Source organism: Anguilla rostrata, chromosome 4 (assembly GCF_018555375.3).
Source record: "Anguilla rostrata isolate EN2019 chromosome 4, ASM1855537v3, whole genome shotgun sequence".
NCBI classification, from domain to species: Eukaryota; Metazoa; Chordata; class Actinopteri; order Anguilliformes; family Anguillidae; genus Anguilla; species Anguilla rostrata.
The window spans coordinates 14441350-14462219 of NC_057936.1; the positions used below are offsets into that span (position 1 = coordinate 14441350).

General features: G+C 39.6%; 1 protein-coding gene across 3 annotated transcripts in view; it reads right to left on the minus strand.

The window, feature by feature from the left end:
• asap1b (ArfGAP with SH3 domain, ankyrin repeat and PH domain 1b) overlaps nt 1-17008 on the minus strand; it is a 110639-nt gene extending 93631 nt beyond the window's left edge. For 2 of the 3 annotated variants that reach the window (XM_064330831.1, XM_064330830.1), the window contains exons 1-3: nt 16767-17007; nt 16244-16324; nt 14479-14605 (exon numbers count right to left, since the gene is read on the minus strand). In XM_064330831.1, coding sequence (XP_064186901.1) covers nt 14479-14605; nt 16244-16302 — 186 coding nt within the window. In that variant the 5' untranslated portion in view covers nt 16303-16324; nt 16767-17007. Of the gene's footprint in view, nt 1-14478; nt 14606-16243; nt 16325-16766 lie in introns of all 3 variants that reach the window. The other variant, XM_064330829.1, reaches the window with a different exon arrangement.
• Between the last annotated feature and the right edge of the window lie 3862 nt (nt 17009-20870).

Below are 20870 nucleotides of genomic sequence, written 5' to 3' on the forward strand. Positions count from 1 at the left end.
CAATTGCAGTGACTAAACATTTATTTTCAGATACATATTGCAATATGACACTCATACAGTACAAATGTTTCCGCTGATGCAGAACTGCACATAAAACTGCACATAAAACTAAGCTTATTGTAGAACTGAATAGCAAATAGCCTGATAGCACATGACTGTAATTCATGTAGGCTACGGGTCATATTTATGCTCTGCATTGCATATTCAGCCTCAAGGAACTGTTCATTCAAATGGTCTGGAGTATGTTTAAATTTGCAAACCCCTCCCAAAAATTGTCTATGTTAGCTCATAGCCCATGAAGGTAGCCCAGTCTTCTGTCCCACAGGGAGAATAACGATAGGAGGTGCATCAATGCAGCTCTGCTGACACAAAGACTCTTGAACAGGAACTGTGCAATTATCCCACCTTCCTTAAACTGAGATGTTATTTAGACAACATAATGGACTACACTAAGGAAATAGGTTAAGGACCGAAAGCCAAATCACTTGGGTTATTTGATGCTGCTTTCATTCTGAGTGGATGTGTGGAAGGGTGAGTGAGTTCTGTGCGTGTGTGTGTGTCTGTGTGTGTGAGAGCGTGCTCCGTTTGTGTGTCCTTGTGTGAGCCCGTAGGCTCCTGTGTCGTAGCAGAGTGTTACTGCGCAGTAATTAAAATATAATCCTGCTTACAGGATGCCCCTTACTCACTAAGGAGAGATTAGAATGATCGGGTCAATGATTTTGACGGCTTTCTTATGCAATATCTGAGGGGGAGGGGGATGGGTGGTCAAAAACAGCTGGAAATCTCCAAAAAAAACATAGAAATTCGTTATTTGGAGAAGTGTCTCACATTTCCAATAAGGCACATTCAATCACCAGTACCTTACATTTCCAACACATAGCCTAGATTTTTTGCATGCTAAACATTTCGTTTAATGGCAGACCCTGAATTTAGACCCTGATTCCTGTGAACTTGCTCAAAGCACTGAAAAGCAAGTGAGGGAAATCACGTGAGAGGAAATCACTTCACTTACATCATTTCAAATATGTTTGTAATATGTATTGCAAGTAAAACACATTCTAACATCCACAAGCCTATTATGTTAACCACAATACAGTGCTTCTAGACCTCTGGCCAAAAAACAGGGTAATGCTGCCTTTTTATTTTCTGAAAGCTGGTGCACTGGCTATAATGGTTACTCTTAGCAGTCCCGAATCAAAATTATTAAATGGATGAGGCAGGCTTTCACGGTTTTCGAGTTGTTTTTGGTAACATCCAAACCTAATTTTTTTAAAAAGCATTAAACAGTACAACAATACGATCACAACAACACTGGAAATTCTACACGCAAAGAAAAGAAAGGAAATTTTCCTCTGTTGTCACAATGTCTCTTGGCAGACAATATCTTATCATGCACATTATTAAGGCTTTTTGCTTATGGCAAAACATAACATTCTTAGGTCTTTAATAAGGAAACTCAACCTGGGTGTGCACACAGAGAACAGGTGAAATTTTCCATGTCTGTCACTGGCCTCATCTCCACTTGGGTTCCATCATAAAAAATTCACTTGCACCACTGCATTATTTACCACACCAACAGACAAAGAACGGTAATTCATTACGGAGAAGCACGGAGGTGGCAAGGAGCTACACGACCCACAGCACACGGTCCAGCGGCGGTCGCAATTTCCCGAAAGGCTGCTGAACGGAACGGCCTTCTGCAGTGCAAGCTTTCTGGTCTGCCCCGCTGGGTGTGAGGGCCTGAAACAGGCCAGTCATTGCACCTCTTTCCCCCAAATCCCCCCCCCCCCCCCTAATCCCATTCTTTCCTCAAAAGCGACTTTGCGACCGCCGCCGATGACGTCCCCATCAGCCCTCGCTTCAGGGTGGCGCTTCCACGCCACAAAGTATCCAATGAGGCCTTCATCTGATGGGCAAGGCTGAATCCTTGGAAAAAGACACCACATCACAAGCTCAAAAGTATAAAAAATATAAGGTTTTCAGGAGAAATTAGCAGCTGGAGAGTGTTCCTTATGCAAACACCAGAGTGAAATTGTGGAGAGCGATATGTCTCTTGTAACATGGCGGTTTAGGCCCATTATGGGTTTTACAGGCTAAGTGGCTTCATTTTACATGCATCCAGATGGTGGAAACTTGAAGCCTGCGTCATTTTGTTCTTCTACCGTTGCATAAAAATAAACAGGCCATAAAACCTGGAATGAACTGAGAATGTTAGTCTGTATCTGAACTGGCTGTTCATCAGCAATCATCCACTTAAGAGTCTTATTAACTTAAATACTTTACTCCTAAAATTAATGTGCCACTATTTAAATACTACACACTGCACACCCAGCTGATTAATGCCAGATATAACTGATAACTCAATATCATAATGTCACAATCACAATTAATATAGTATATTACAATTTGAGATGTCACTGACCATAACTACTTGCCAAAATTATATTTGTGTAATTAACTAGTATGCATACTGGTGTACATACATCAATGCAATTGTGTACTTATGTACATAAAACCATTGTGCTCATAAAATTTCCATTGGGCTCTCCTTGCATCTACAACACATAGGCTATACAGTCATGCCCCACAGAAACTCACAGCGGATTCAGACAGGCGAAAAGAATCACGATAAATGGCAATGAGAAAACAAAGGGAAAACATGTCTGCCAAAAAGGGTATTCTGTAAACTTGTGGGAACACTGCTGCACCCTATTATATACAAAAGGCTGGAAAACATTCACTTGATGGGTCTTAGGCCAAAGCAGTCTGCGATCACTGTATCAGAGAGCAGGGAGGTTATTGAGGGTCTCATTACCGACAGAGGGCTCTCTGGGATGCGCAGGGGAGCTGGGGCAGTTAAAATTCCCAGGCTCCTTAAATCAAACACAGAGGTGCAGCACACTGGACCATCGGGACCCAGAGGAATTTACAACCCGCGTTGTGGAGGGAAACTGGACTCGAGCACACTGGACTTCCAGTCTCTCAGTCTCACCTTACAAGACGTACCACACTCAAGGTAATGAATACTTCAAATGTTGTAGTACGACATATAAATATGTTCATTTTTCAAGAGTTAATAAAAATATATATAGCACAGAGGCAACTCTTTCTTGTCTTGTTTACATAGTCTAATGCAGGTTGAGTACATACTGCATTTCACGCTCATGGCCTTGGCCTACAATGCATATTATGTACAATAATAATGTCAATTTTCCTTCTGAAAGAGAGACTGTGAAAACCAGCTTGTTCTCAAGTTTTTAATAACCATTTGATTACCATTTTTAATAACAAAATTCAAATAAATGAAAATTGTTTGCCTTTGGTAATGATGCTTTTTTCTATGCCGTACCAAAAAGGCACAGAACTGAACCAAACTGACACCAAAACCGTGAAGCGAATTGAACCGTGGGTTTTGTGAACCTTTACACCCATAATAGACACACACATACTAACCCCACTCATTCACCAGATGTTTATCATCACAGGATTGTGCAGGGGAGGGACAATGATTTAGAAATCACTCACAGACCTCTCTGAAACTCAAGCAAATTCCAAAAAAAAAAAAGAATGATCTAAGCCAATTATTCGCACACTGTTCAACAACATTACATTAATGACTTCAATGGCCAAACTGGGTACACTGAGTAAAAAAAATCTTAAAGCCTGTAATCTTTCTCCTATTACGTCACGTTTCATTGCATGCCTGAATCGAGTGGAGTATATTACCTGGAAAATGTTAGATGACCTAAGTTGATAACAAATAACTGTAATTACAGTTGACCTAGGGTTGAATGAGTAAGGCAGGTTGAAGTTCTCTTGCAACACTTCCACAGGACACTTAATTTCTAAGTTGTTTCCATTTCATGAAATGCTGTGCACAGTGCGCACTTTCCAATTACCTCATACCATGGTTTCTGAAAGTAAATGGACAAAGCTACTGTGACGTCACCCATTGACTCTCCGTGGGTCTCTAAAACACGTTTTGAAGCTCAATGGCGGGCGCGGCCATGTTGTCGATTTGGAGCCAAAACCATAGAGTTAAGCGGTTCTGTGATTTTTACAATGTGATTGACAGTCCGGTGCGGAAAAGCCCATCAACCTGAACAAATGTTCGCAGAACGAACTCAAGGTTAGCTGACTGTCTGCCGTTATGTTTTAAAATATATTATCAAATGTTTACGGAGTTTAATTTCCATCCGTGACTGTACTATGTCATGTAATCACGTTATATGTATGACATTAATAATACAATTACATTCAGTTATCTTCAATTTATGTTTCTCAGCAAAACAAATATGCTTAGCTAGCATATCAGCTTGCCAGTGAGCTAGGTAGGCTATCCGTGGTTAGCTCACGCATTAGCAATATGAACCACAGGGGAAGAACATCGACTACATTGATGGTCAGTCAATCAGAGATGTGTAGGCTACTGGTGATTTGACTAGGCTAGTTTTCATATAGGCTAACTGTCTGGTAGACCTGCTGTTAACCGAGCACGTTATCGTCGTAGGTTTTCACCACAGTCAGTTAATGAGCCAGTAACTGCTACTAGCTACTAGCTTTTTGTTCACTTGCTGGGTGACGCTAGCTGACCGATCGTTCGCAAGTCACTTTTTACAGAATAAAAATTAACACTGTCAGCGGTGGTTAACAAATCTACCAAGTATTTTAATAACTGATCTGCAGGCGTGTAAATATGACAACGCACTTTGTACAGCAAGTTTTCCACCTGGTGCATGAAGACTAAAATAATGTACATTGAATTTCTAATTATTATTAGGCTATTATTTTTTTTTCTTGTAGCCTCATCAAAACCAATGGAGAAAAGCCAATATACGCAAGGAGCCCCCAGGACCGATTCTGAGAACCACTGTCTTAAATGCTATTGTCGGTCTCTTAAATGCTAAAAACATGTTCCTTTCTAAATGCCAGTCTTAAAAAGATGGTTAAATTCTGTGTATGTGTGATTTAATCGTGTGTTGTATGTTATATGTTACAACACACATTATGTGTGTTGTAGCAAATAAATCTTAAGACTCTTAATTCGCTTCGTGAAACTGAAAATTTTGCAGTGTTTATCCCAAAATCGGGATTCTGCATCTTTCTGCAAGCTCTGTTGATGTCTTTTTTTTTTTTTTTTATTAATTTGTCAACATTACAAATTCAGATATAGCACCTTCAACTCAAGGCAAACAATATCCAAGGCGAGGACATTCCTTTATCTCCTGTTGAATATTGAAAAGTAGTTGTAGGTCTATGATGACTACAGCATGTTTCAATTAACTTGGAGGCTTTTTCCTTTGGTCTTAAGGTTTTAATGATCTACATTAATACACCTTAAACAGGATAACTGTATTTCCTAATTTCCTGCAAATCATACAAATGAATGAAAGGGTACTCTAAAGGCAACATCATATAAATTATGAATGTATATTTCAATTTGTATATTCTAGACCATACTGCAGGTCTAATTCATCAGCCCCACATAAGTGTGTGCATGTAACTTAGAATCACAAAAACAGCATGTCAAAAAACTGCCATTTCAGCAATAATCCTTTATTTAGCATAATAGGAAAAAATTGCATTCAAATTCTTAAAAGTTTTGCTTGCCATCTTGTAACAGCACAACTGTCCAATTTGATGTGTTGTCTAATAGACCAACAGTAAAAAATGAAAATCAGTGTTCTGCTAAAGGTCTTGACGTATAATCTACTCAATTTTTAAAAATCTGGAAAAAAACATTTCTGTATTATGGGTGAAAAACAGCAAATTATGAAATGTACTCTAGCTCAGTATGCTCTGTTGACATGGATATGGACCTAGACAGGTATTTTGGGCTTGATGACTAAGAGAACAGACTTGAGTGATGTGTTTTTGACAACAACAACAAAAAAAGATTTGACTTTGCTTTTCTCTGTTACAACCATAAGGGTATGAGTCATGTGATTCTTTGTGCTAGAATTCCAAAACAGCTACTGCAGTCTTGTGCGCGTGGCAACCTTCCAACAGATGTTTTTCGTTTATGCCACAGTCTTTAAACTCTGAAACTAAAATCCAGAGAGGCGATTCATGACATGAGCCTTTCTCTGTAACAGTGATGGAGAAAAAAACAAATAGTTTGGATTGCCCATCCACTAGAAATTTCCAGAATAATAGCAATTACAAAAACTGAACTGAGACATGTGATCTAATTCCATAGATGAGGGGGGCAGAAATGTGTTTAACGTGCTCAGCACATTTCTGAACATGTACACATGAATAAACATATTATAAAGAAAACTGCTAAAGAATACCATTTGTATTTCTCTCCTAATTAACCCCCGGTTTGATTTAATATAGCTAATTCAGTCATTTGATGTTGCGGACCTCACTGGAATGCACGGCAAAAATGTCACATTTACACCAGGGGTGTCCAATCTGATCTGAAAAGGGTCAATGTGGGTGCAGGTTTTTGTTCTAGCCCAGCACAAAGACAGCTGATTCAACTTATCTAGGTCTTGACTGAAGACCATGATCAGTTAATTAGCTGAATCACGTGTCACAGTGCTGGCCTAAAACAAAAACCCACACCCACACCAGCCCTTTTTGTATAACATTGGAAACCCTTTCTCTATACCATGTGATATAAAAGATCCAGTCCGTAGTCTAATAAAACCCTTTGCTATCCACTGTAGCAGTGTCTGGTTAGGTTGTATGGCAGGGCTTCTCCATCCATGGATCTGCCTTTAGCCAGACAAAGGGAAAAAAAACATATACCATCCTTTGATAATAACTTCAGCATCTGTGAAGTCAGACACATCTGGCCAAAGGTCTTCTTTAATGTCCCAAGCACACTAAATCTGCTACATCGTCCCTCCTTTGTCGTTTGAAAAAGGTGTCGATCCATGTGGATTACACACTGAGCACATATGAAAGAATTACTTGTGCTTTCAGTAGGCACTTTCACACCTGCTAGTAAATCAATAGCACGTTGAGTATGTTAAGTTAGAGTCCTTGTTTGGTGTTCCCCGTGTTTTCACCCTTGTTACAGTCCGTGGGGTGCCGATTTCCAGGCTGTATCACGAGAGATATGCAGTAAGAGCATGCTCAACTCTGTCAGTAAAAAAAGGCTGCAGCTAAGGAAATGTAAAAATACCTTATATGTTATGATAGGAAGGCAGTTGTTATGTATCATACAGAATAAAGCTGGAAAAAGTGAGTCATTCGACAAAAAATGGACCCGGCTGTCGGGCCTGTTCCTCAGAATCCCTTCATTTATAATAAACATTTTCCTTACCTATCTGTAACGACTGAAACTGAACCTAGAGCTGCATATATGAAAGTTATTGAGAAATAAATGATCAATGATCATCCAAAATGGCCGACATTTACTGAGGCATTGTTTTCAAAAATAGGGCTAAGAATCTCATTCTGTTTGCAAGATTACAACGGTAACCAACCAACAACTAACTTGTGGAAACTTAGATAAGTCCTTCATATTAAAATGATAAATGCGTTCTGTAGTTACTAGTATCAGTATAGTTCAGTTCTGAGTACAATCAGATAAAAGTGTTAACCCCCAAACAGGCAGCCATTTTGGAAAATATTTAGCCACTGGTATGTTAAACTGTGCATGATACCATACCTACAATCGGTTTTTATTCATTTAGTACACAAAGACTGCCTGAAGAAAGTATGAGGAGAGCTGGAAAGACAAGCCCAAATTTTAATAGAGAGACCCAACTGTATTTTATTTAATGTGCAGATATATTGCATGAACTGTATTAGGGATGGGTACGAGTAATGGCATTCTATTAAAATGGTGATTTAACTTTTGCAGGCACTACTCTACAGTCAGGTAGCCTATATAAAGAGAAATAACACACATGCCCAAGCCAATCAGAATTGAGTATTCAGCCAAGCCATTGTGTACTGGTTTTGAGGGCGCGCAACACTTGTGATCGTATCATATCTTTGTATCATATCTGACACTGACTGTGTTTACTGACACAATAAACTAAGCATCAAGACTTTATTGTGATGGAATAAACTTGGGTACTGATGTGCATTGTTATTGCATGCATGCATTTTCTAAACAACCAGTGTTGCCGCCTGCCCAAGATGCGTTGTAAAAATCGATTCTTCCCCATGCTAGGAATCGATTTGGAATTGAGCACATTATGCGATCCCTCGGACTGTGAAATAATTGAAAATCACCATCCATAAACTGTATAAAGTCATATAATGCTATCCTAGGATATTAACAGCAACCCACAGAATATCACGCACATACACTTCTACAGCCAAGAATGTTCCTTAGCACTCGTTAGCTCCTGTTGGTTCCAGCACACTGTTAGTTAAGTGCCATCAGTTGCTCTGCACCATAGAGGATGCCCACGAACAATGCCCTGCAATTTCCAATGCATCTCATCCACTGTCAAAACGGGTAAAAAATTCATCATCAGACCATTCAATCACTTTTAATGGCAACAATTGTTTTTGGTTGGAACTTGTCATCCAACATGGCTCTTAGGCTAATGCTAGCAGGACCTATTTATCAGCTGAGTGTTCTCATGTGTGTGACATCAAATCACTCACACCGTCGCTGAGCACAGCGGGGGAGATTCCCCCCAACTTTGTCTCAGGCCAATGTAGGTGGTTTGCAGGAATGCAACCCCCATTGGCCCTCATAGAGGGTCAGTTTACTTTTCAGTAGGTGCAAATGTACCTCTTTATATAGGAAATGTACTGATTATGCATAATCACAAATGCCAGGGCTTAATACGATGACAAATGTTGTTATTTAAGTCACAAATCACAATCACTGCCTAAAATGTAAAAAATGAAACATAGTATAATAAATTTGAGAAAAAAAATTTTATTCACACATTAATATATGTTACATGGTAACTGCAGTCACACTTGTTAGGCCTGATTTCAAAATCTTAATGATTTCTTAATGCAAGCTAGCTGGCTAGTGGAAACGATCAAGACTCAATGGCTCTTCGCTCTTGTCTAATCGTTTTCAATCAAGCAACATTCTCCAATGGTCTTGTAGCAAGCTCCAAGCAGTCTGATAAAAACCAAAAAGTACGTCACCAATTAAACAAATTAGGGGTGCACCGATCATTCATTTTTATGGGCGATTCCGGTTGCTGACTTGTTTTTAAAGCCAAATCAGTCGGTCCGTTTCTGGTAGCCAAAGTTATTTTTTATTTTTATTTATGTGAGGGGCATGAATACACCCTGGAAAGGCTGTCAATCTATTGCAGCGCACACGCATCATTCACTCACACACTCATATCTATACATGACCTGTGCTAGTGCTTTATCTTAGGAGACGTTTCAGTGCAACGATGGACGGAATGAAAGAAACATCTGAAAAGTCAAAACATGACAATGAAGTATGCTAATTACGTAAAAACCAATCAGAATCGATAGGATTGATGAAAAATATTACGAAAATGAAACCCACGAGTAATACAACAGACCTTTAATGTCCGCTTCACACGCTTTGTATTGTTACCAGATGGCCGACATTTTGAGAAAAATAAAGCAGCAGCATTCCAATGCAGTTTGAGTATTTCTGTCACATTTCTTACATCATAAAACCGCAATACAGATCAGCCAAAATAAAAATAAACCTTGTGTGTTTTGGAGTGGAAACCATAATTGATCGATCAACAAATATTTGGTCTGTTCTGAAGGTAAAACCACAATTACTTTATTAGTAAAGTATCCACTATTCAGTGTTGTGAATGCAGGGTGAGCAGGCTTTGAACCTGAGGTACAAATCTGGCTATAGAGTATATCAGTAGGACAGAGTGCCCTTTGGTTTCTCATGAATGTAAATTTAAAGGCAGTCCAATATAATGCTGTCTCTCCTCACCTCCCCCAGAGCTGTATGCCTATGTGGGCAAGAGTGCGCTGCTTTTTAATGCAATTTATTTTAGGCCTTTGAAAATACCCAGAAGCACTTTACACCTTCATCAAGCTTCAGCTCTCTAACCAAGTGATATGTTCTTGTGCTTACAGAGGCAGAGAAGCTGGCAACACAGATTCCATGCGAACGGGTGATTCTTGTCAGATTAAAAACATGTTTTTTCCCCACATTACCCACGGCATTGCAAGATTCAACGCTTGTCCAGGGAAAGTAAAACCTATTGGACATGTACTACCAAACTACAATACAATACCAAAATACAATACAATGGTGCCTTGAAAATATTGAAATATTGTTGCTAAACAACAGTCTCCCTGAAGTCATACACTCCCTAAAGTTAACACAATTCAGGTTAATTCACATGAAATGTGATAATGGCCTTCTTTGTGATAGTGATGTTCTGTTTGGGGTGGGAAAAAATGGCAAATTTGCTTCCCTTGCCAAATGCCCATTTTTATTTCAGCTATGCCCATCCGCAAGTGACAATCACGCTGACTAAAAACACCTGTACGGGTGTGTTGCTCAAAGATTCCTGTCTGTCCGGTCCTGTTAGCTTCTACCTCATGGGTCTGAACCAAGGTGGCAAACGGCTGCAGCTGCGCTGTACAAGGTGTGAAAATGCTACAGAATTATGTGAGCTGAAATAAACTGAACACTAGCACCTACGTTGTAAACGCTAGTCTTTCCTCACTCTGCCAAATCATTCTAAATCCGGACCCAGCTGTTGTAGCAATGTCATTGGCTGGAGGGTTTGCCCCCCCTGCACCCCACCCCCACCCTGCCTGGAGACTGCCCGCTCTCAGCTTAGTGCTGACGACACACTGCTCGCGCTGTAGGTTATGTAACAAAGACCAGCGCACTACAGATCTCAATGGGCTGGCCCCTCCCCTACAATACCAGTCAACTAGTATGTGAGCAAAACGCATAGCTTAGGACAAAAACCGTGTTACCCACACAGGCTTTGTCTTATCAAATTAGATGTCTACTTATGGACTGCATTTATATAGCGCTTTTATCCAAAGCGCTTTACAATTGATGCCTCTCATTCACCAGAGCAGTTAGGGGTTAGGTGTCTTGCTCAGGGACGCTTCGACATGCCCAGGGCGGGGATCGAACCGGTAACCCTCCGACTGCCAGACAACCGCTCTTACCTCCTGAGCTATGTCGCCCCTTATCAAACTTTGTCACTGCCATTCAACCCTTCTGAGCTCTGAAGTTTCTGACAGCATAACTTGAGAAATTAGAGTTAGAACAGAGGTACAACCCAGGCATACATATGGACAACTGCTTTGTTCTAATACAGTCCATTTTTCGTTTCCATTTGGATAGGCTACTTTATGCTTGTCACCTCTGTCAAGTCGGGATTTCTAAATACAGTGGCTGAACAAGGCATAGTAGAAATGCCACTTACCATAAAGTTGCAGTATCATGCAAGACTGACTGCATGCTACTAATTTGACATTTCAGAATCACAGTCTGAAAACAATAGCCTACAAGAGGTTTTTGACAAGTGCCAAAATAGTAGGCTAAGTCATATGAAATCATATTATTAGAATTTGTATATTAGAATTCATCCTGACATATGAAAATGCCAGGTTTTCATTCACACAGCACCAGGATGCAGCTACTAAGAGGAAACCGAAACAAAAGAGCAGTCGAGATAACTTACTATACTCCATATTTTGTTCACACAAGAGGTAGGCCTAATTTTGTGCACAAAAGCAACCAGTACAATGTGAGTAGAGGCTGCTTAGGCAGACTGCATAGCTGGAGTGAAACAGTTTAAACTGATGTTTCTTTGATGTTCTCTTTCAAACGATTACTAACGCTCGTCCTTTTAGGACAAAAGATGATGACGCATGTCTGGTCTATTTTTAATCATTTATGTATGGCCTACTTCATGGATTGCCTGCATCATTTTCAGACAAGATGCTGGGTTCCCTCCAGGCTAAAAGTCGTTCAATTTCACAAAGCCTTAAATAACATATCCTGAGGGAGACCTTGCGGTACACTCCATAGTGTGGTCAATTCTCAATCCATATTGAGGGCCCCATGATGCCACCAAGGCACTGTCTGTACCGTGATCCCATCTCTATCTGTAACCCTCCCCGATGAATACACTTTAATACATAAGGAGGGTATGGCCTACTCTGCTCTCAAAAAAATTGATCTGTTAAACATATTCAGAGGTGATTCATGCATTCCAGATGGTGGTATTTACTGGCCTACAGGATGGATTGTACAGCTTTGTGAACATTGCTTTGACAGAAAGATACCCACAAAGGCTACCATTACATTATTCTGAACCTGTGATGTCAACCAGCTCGCCAGCACTGTACATCTGTAGCTTTTCTAAGAACGATGATAACTGTCACAATCACTTCATGTTTTTTAATTTCATATTTCTCAATCAGGTGATTCCTATATTACAGCAACAATAAGCATAGCCACAAGCAGGCTAGGTCCACTCCAACAAAGCCAATCTAAACTTACACACCTTTGGTTTTTTCCTCTTTATGGATTAGTCACAGAGATACTCTTTGACACAAACATTGTGCAGCATTCAAAAACACAGGAAAGAATCTCGGGACAAGGTGAAAAGCGTTTTGTTCAAAAAATATTTCCAATACAGTGATACACTTTCCAAACAAAGAACATGAGTAGAACATGAATATTGTTGACAGACCATAAGGGATTGGCCTGTGGTGCGAAAAGAAAGCAGCCAATGCTACTGTCCATATTGCCTTAATTTACAGGAAACAGCAACGCTGAAAAGCATACTCCTGTCAGTCTATTTCATTTTGGTAGTACATCTTCCTCTCACAATCCACAGTATGGAAATACAATCCAGTTCCCCGGTTTGTTTTTTTTTAATTTTTTTAATTTTTCACTTTGACTATAGATATCTTTAGTATCATTCTTCGTGCTTAGCATTTTTCCACGGTTTACACTGTCAGTCTTGCCTTCTCTCAGAACCCACTATACTTTACCCCTACAAGATCTTAACATGTAGGCTATACTGTAGGTACAGGCAGAAGTCAATTTCATTTGCAAATGTCATTATCTGCGCTTGATTAGAGGACACCCTCTCACAACGTGAATCTTTCTTGCACTGCAGTGAAATGACATCATGCATAACTGTAAATCCGAGTACGTCAGTTTCCCATATATTCATCCTGACTAAGCTTTTACTTAATTACTAAGTAATATGCATTCCTGAATTAGGGCTATAACACCAGTACTACCAGTATTCCAATACATTAAATAGGCTAGTGTAACAAGATTTAGCAACAGTGATGCAAGTCATAAAATATTTTTAAAAAAATAATAACAATAATAGCAGGCTATTTTAAAAAGGGCGGACAGCACTTTCAAGCACTTAAATCCTAGGTCCAGCCTTGTACTTCTGTCACTGCACAGAGCGAATCTCTGACTTGCTTTGATATATAAAAACACAGGGGCACAGAACAGCTAAATTACAAACAGCTGAACATCAAATTACTATGCATGTGCTACAACTTTTCTTAATTGGGGCATGAAGCTGGTTATAATAATTTGGAAGACTTTAAAAATAAGTGTGCCACTCTTTATGTGAGTGCTCACTAAGCGATTGCTGTCTCTTGTTAGTCTCTTGTTAGCAAGTCATTACTTTGAAATGTCACACTTCTTAATTCAATACAACTCAAATAGAAACAATAACTGCATCAACAAGCTTATTGAAATCCTACAATATACATTCAATAACAAAATTTCACACATATTCTCTGTAGCTAATAAAGATTACGGTAGTCCACAGTAGATGTTTAGCAAAATATCATTAAATCTAATGCAAAACTAATCTCACTATATTAAATCTTAATATTTGTATATCAATTGCTGGTCACAAAACTCAGTGAATATGCTCAGATAGCGATGTATAATATCCCCGAATCTAATAACAAAAAGTCTTTACCTCTGCATTTACATGACACCTCATACTACCGCGGTGACGGTAGGCTACTGTACACTGCGTGTGCATATAAAAGAGAAAATTAATCCGTAGATCGGGCGTTTGACATTTTTAACAAAACAACTTCATAGCTCAGTCTTGGTATCACACGAATAAAAGGGACAGGCCCAATAAAGTCCTATTGTTAAAAACAAACAAAAAACAATAACCTAATAAGGATTCGGAAATTGTGTTTCCCATATGCATCATAATAATGCGTACCAAAAACATTTCACGTGAACCGCACGTTTCCAACCACCTGGTTTTTGTAAGCACTCATAAAAAACGCTCCATGAGTCGAACTCTGCAAGATCGTCCTTCGCACCTTCAGATGCGCCGTTGAATCGATTATTAATTTGTACAATGCAAAAATGTGGGTATGCAGAACTCGCCACACAATAGCATTGTTTAAACATGCAACGGCACTCGTCTTACCTTCTTCGCTATGGGCTATAGAATGTCATCACTGAACAATGCGCTGCGGTCACCGTTAGCTAATATAAACCAGTTACTAACCCTCCACCCTTGAAACCCCTCGCCACCCCGAATAAACATAACTGGGCCTTACCTCTTCCAAAACGTTGACGGTATTCCGACAGCTCTGCAGGCGGGTCGTGAAGCTGGACGTCGTGGGGGAGTTATAATCCTCCGTGGTCTCCGAAAGAAACTCGGATACGGAGATCTGATCCGGCATCCTTCAGCACGAAATCGCCCAGAAAAGGATGGGAAATGTATTTTTTCAAAAAGGAAAAACCTAAATCATTAAAGACAACTTAAGATAACAAAAATCTGATGTCTCTTTTTGAATGTACTCCCTAGATGCCTATGCAAAGAACAATCTGTATTATATAGTTAGCTAACGTTAGCTTAAAAATGAACCCCTCTCGAACAAGCACGTCTTCTGAGTTGTTTTTCCTCCGGCTTCGCTATCCCCTTGATGATGGGGACTCCACACAGTGTTGCCTTCCTCCCCTTGTCTTTTCCGTCCTCGTAGCTTGAATTTCACTCTTTTCCACAAGCACAATGGTTTAATTATTTCTCCTTACGCCTCCAACACAAGCTGTACAACGGGCAAACAGATGCCCTCATTACTTTTTACGATGTTCAATTTTACTATTGCTGTGATCGTGATATGCAATCCTTAGTATCAAATTATTTGTCAGATGTGCAGGGTTTGATGCCTCGTGTAAAGCGTTTTTGGTCAGTTGTTCTTTCTCGGTTTCTATTCCTGACGATCTCTGCTTTCTGACACTTAACGTTACACACGCGCGCACACTCTTGCTCTCGCTCACTCTCCCTCTTTCACCCACCCACAGTGAATCACGGGGACAAACAAGGAAGAACTCTGCGCATGCTTAATATCACAAACAATATAGTCAAAGAGAGACGCCCAGTGTTCAAGTAAATGCATTTCCTTTACAAATTGAGACCATGCCTTTAAGTTAACGGTTCACTACTAACGCAAGTTAAAGACGAGTAAATTATGCATCAGGATGTTAAAGACATTTGGGCAGTAATTCGACCATTATTAGCCCGCATCTAACAATATGAACAATCACATAATCCTAAAAACATTCTTAAAATATAGATAGCGTAGCACTGACCAAGCAAGTTCCCTATAAAATTTCAGTAGCCTTTGATTTTTCTTAAGAAAAACATCTGAACTGAATGCATGAAAATAATGACTGCTAGAGGAGTGGCAATTCATGCAAGCAAGTTAAATTGACCAGCGCCACCTTGAATTAGTAATTCCAGTGAATGCTTTCCAAGGCTTTCGAGTTATGAACATTTTCATATGCCAAGAACATATATTTTCTTGCATCATGTATACAAATATTGTCGTTAATAAATGATCCAAAGAACAACATTATTTGCTTAAAAAGACAGAAAAGGTAGAATCGCTAGACCTATCAAATGTATTATGTACAGATTAAAGGTACATCATTCCTATGCCCACCTACATCTGTAAATCGGTGTATACACTCCCTTCCCTCTCGTGCCGAGTGTAGGACCTGTGGGTTACGCGTTGCAAGTGCGTAGCCTACAGGCGGAATAACACCCTGAAAGTAGCCAATAAAATGTTTTCGAATGTCTAAAACTGAAATTGTCAAGGACTTGTATCAAAATACACAGGCTACTTTATAAAATCCGTTATAAATCATTTATAAATCCTTCATAGCCATGCTTCAACCACGCAGATTATAACTCCATATTCTGCCAAGCCTATCATTTAAATTTATTTGGAATGCAGTATCCAGAAATTAGTAAAATGTGATCTTAACAGGATACGTCTTGACGCATCTCGGCTGGTAAAACAGCTAAAATTATCTTACCGGTTCCATAAAGAATCTTTTGACGAAAAACTTGACAAGCGTGAAGATGAGGATCTCATGACTTTGTCACCTTAAAATAACCTAAATGAAATAGAATAAACACAAACCACGTAAGATAGCTGTTTAAATGGTCATTTTTATAAGAGGAACATTTTGTCCACCAATCTACCGCTTATAAGAAGGTTTAAAAGCCTATCGTAGCCCGTTTAATAAAAAAGGCAACACGCCTACTAATTAATATTATCGTAATGTAGCCAGCTCATCTGGTCAGATTTATATCTTATAAAAATGGCCAGGTTTAATTCAGTAAGCGGTGGTGGAAATAACGTAACTATTTTTTGTCCTCATGCGGCCAAACAAAAGGCAAACGATAATAGCATTAATTTATAAAATAAAATTAAAAAGTAGGCTACGTTGAAAAGTCTGTTACAGATCAAACTGGCACGCCTATCAATGGTGAAATTAAAACAGGAATGACAAAATTAATAATAGACGTTCAAACTGCCACGCCTCAATAACTTACCGAGAAAGCTGCGACGTTTCCCCCGACCCACACTTTATACAATACAAAACCCAAAAATATGTTGATGCAATATCGAATGTGTCCAGAAGAAGACCTCATATTCAGTTCATTTTGCATGCATTCCTTAATCCTACGAGAGTACAGAGGAATCGTGTTACTTTAGCCTACTTCCAAAAGTGGTCGCAGACTCGCAGAAAGCAGGCTTCTATTCTTCTCCTGTGTGTCCCGTGAATGGATCAGCAGCAGCAGCCAGACGGGGACAGGAAGGGAAAACCGACCATGTGAGTATGAAAAAAGACAGTTACAATGGACAGGATCTAGGAGTAATAGCACGGGAACTGAGGAAATCCAGAAGTACTCAAACAGGAAATATGAGATCTGGGTAAACACTGTGGTCTGATATGATGTTTCCTCGACTTTATTCTTCTCGACCTTGTTCTTCTCCAATAAATGTAAAAAATAAAACAGTCACACAAGCTGCGCATGAATATTTCGTTTTATTTAGTCACATTCCATAGCCACTGAAGTTTATAATTGCATTCTTTGCCTGACTCATCGGTCAAAGTGCAGAATGACTGTTGGCTCTTGCCGTATGGCTAGGTCATTCGGTATGACGGATCCCAGAAAAACTGATGATTGGCTACTTGAAGGAAAGTTGGTATGCGTAATTCTTGTGGATCATGTAAGATTTTAATGACCATCTTTGCATAACTTATTTGTGACATAAGCAGTAGCAAAATAGTTCAACCGACAAAACAGAATATAATTATACCAAGTGGTTGGCACCTGTCTGGTGCATTGATAAACAAATGGCTTAATATTAATTGGATTTATCATTACCACTGTCATACTCACCACTAAAAACAAATAGGGAAATAAAGTCAGCACTCCACTCTTGCTGTCTCCAAATTTTATTTTCACTCACAGAGAGAGAGAGAGAGAGAGAGAGAGAGAGAGAGAGAGAATATTTTTCAGGACATATACTTTAGCCAGAAAGTAGTCACACTGCAGGTCTGAGTTGTGTCCACTGTGAGAAACAAACATCAGATCTGAAAGGGAGCTTGTTCTGCCAAATAAACAAGGTCGAACAGTCATGGGCAGAGTAACACAATTTCACCCATCACTGCAGTCAGGAAGAATGGCTCTGTATCACACTACATGCTGACAAATTGATCTTGGAATGAAGCGATTCCAGCCATCCTGCCACTCCTTACTCAGTGGGGTTGCACAGTGCTTAGGCCTACAGCACACCGAAGACACTGCAACATCGCTCAGGGCTCACTTAGGAAGTTAAACTAAAGTGAGGACAGTCTGAAATGACTAAATTGTTGAGAAAAAGAAAAAAAAGTATAGTCTACAAAAAGGAGAAAGACATATTCTGTCACAGCACCCAATCCAAATATATTGTGTGTCTACATGATGCTGGTTGGTGCCTTTGAGTAGCTGAATTCTACCATTCTGATTCTTGGTTGCATTTACACTGTAATACACCAGAAGGGCTTTGTTGTAAGGCAATGTTCTTTCTTTTCCACCCACTTTGCTTGTCTGCTATGTTTGTTAATGTGAATGCAATATTTATCAATGATTAATGGGTTGACCCGTGATGTAAATATTGGGTTGCATGCTGGATAAAGATCACAGTAAAATTAGAATAGTGTCATACAGCATATGGAGATAGATGGATGGAGATAGATAATTGCCAATGAATCCACCAAATAAAAAAGACTGGGAGGAGATTTCCCAATCTTTTAGTTGCAAATTCAATCCACTTTGAATTTCCTGTGTTAACTCTTGCTGTTTGTGTTCTGAATGATTTAGGATTGTTTTTTTCTTTACTTAACTAAAAAAAAAAAAGAAAAAAGAATCATATTCATTTGAGTTTCTCTGCTTGTGTGAACCCTCTCCTCTACATTCTTCTGCTTTGTTCTTATTCCAATCTATCCCAAAGTACTGGCAGAAAGCCCCAAAGAGAATTGTCATCTCGACCGCTTTTTAGCACTTACGTTCCCACGTCTTTTCTTGTAATGTAGTAATTTAAAACACTCAGTGATTTTGTTTTAGCTAAGTGCGTACTCTTTTAGTTAACAACATGTCCTTATCTGTGCTTTATTTAGAAGTATCTTGGGGTGGAACAGTTCTCTCAAGTTCAGTTGTATTCTTTCCAAATCTCCGGCCACACAACAGCACCAGGGCAGAAAATAGGACAATGAAACATGATCACCACTTATATGGAATGGAGCGTACAGCAATGGAAGTAGTGTAAGCAAGGGGGAAACTGGCCAGCTGGAAGAGATTAGAAGGAGACTAAGATTCTTGTTTGTTTGTTTTTTTTATTGTATTTGAGAAATGAAAACATCAGATAAGCCACTTTCAGCAGAAGAGCAATGCAAACTGGAATCAGGGCAGAGTAACTCTACTGCATCCTCAGAAGACCTCTGGCAGCCACTACCATTCAAAACCATCTTGACTGTATTCCTAAAGGGGATTATTACTACTCTGTATATATTTATGTCACACAGTGCCACAGCGTCATTATTGGATGGTTTTTCAGGACAGATTATTATGGCAAATGTGATGAATGAATTAGAATTTCACACTCATCGCATTTTGCATTTGTAAAAAATTCTATTCAGTCCTTGAAAAGATTGATCAGATTCACAATTCTGCAATATACACTGATGAAACAGCTCAAATAAAACTTAACAAAAACAAATAGACAAGGCTACAAAGTGTACAGCCGCAAACCAAAAACATAAGAAATGGCAGGACAACCAAGTTAAAGACATGCATGTGCATTTTGAGAGAATGTACAAAACATTTATGATTTAGTTTCTTCACTTCTTCACTGGGCCAACCAATGACTGGTGGAAGGTCGTAGCTGTTTCACAGAGGAATTTCCTATTAAAAAGAGATGTTCGATTATAGTTAGCCTCAGTACCTTGTCAGAATTTTTGACAATCACATTGTGAGTCTGCGGCCCGCCAAGACCAGGAATGAAGATCTCTACCCTAGCAACTCACCAGTCTGGCTTCAGGGATGGAGACTCAAAGACAGCACTCCTTGTAGTCAATGAGGAGATGTAGGGCTGTAAACATACCCTACACAATTACGCGATTGCGAATAACAATGCCATGCCGGCGCACTGCAGACACACGGCTCAGTTGCACATAAACCTCAAGGGGGCGATCCAGGACAGTTGCAAAAGACTGAGCTGAAGAAAGCACTAATGGAAGAGGTTGGCTTCATCCTGTTGTTATCTGCTATAATGCCTCTGCCTGTGATGCTTGAAAGTGTGTCCCCTCCCATAGTAAGTCTTATCACTGCTATGCTGATGACACTCAGCATTTTCTTTTCCCTCCCACCACTACACTGGTCTCTGCTCGTATGTCAGCTTGCCTACAAGACTATCCAGATGGCAAACCACTGCCTGAAGCTTAACTTAGATAAAATTTAGATGTTTTACTCCCTACTACTTGACCTTTCACTCACCCTGGACCACACTAGTAGAGCCAACCTCTTCATCTGCTAAGAACCTTAGAGTGGTACTGGACAAGAAACTGTTCTTATCACTGCAATGTTGGGCATAGAGATTCTTCTTGAACAACATCCGGAGACACAACTCTTGGTCCAGGAACTGGTTATCTCCCATCTGGACCACTGAAACTCCCCTAGCAGTGATCTCCCTGCCTCTCGCTTCAGACCTTTGCAGCTCATCCAGAATGGGGCTGCCCACCTGATCTGCAACCATCAAATGCCTCTTCTCATTTCCATAAACTGGTTACCAAGAATTTGTCAAAAATAAAATAATCTTTATGTCAGGAGAAAAAAATCAATACAGTTAAACTAACAAGATTAAGACTGGGGCACTTCAAACTGTCGTTTAAAGATGGCAGGGAAACACACACACAGGCTATGCGAAGTGTGGCATGGCTGAGACAGTTGAGCATGTTATGTATTAATAGTTGTTAAAAATAGGAAAGAGGGAGATATTAATCAAAGATGTTTCTGAATCAAGAGTTTCTTGTTTTTCTTTTAAAACTTTGCTTGGTCGAAACAAAAAGAATCAGCAACTAATTGAAAGGAAAGCTTGTATCTGATTACAGG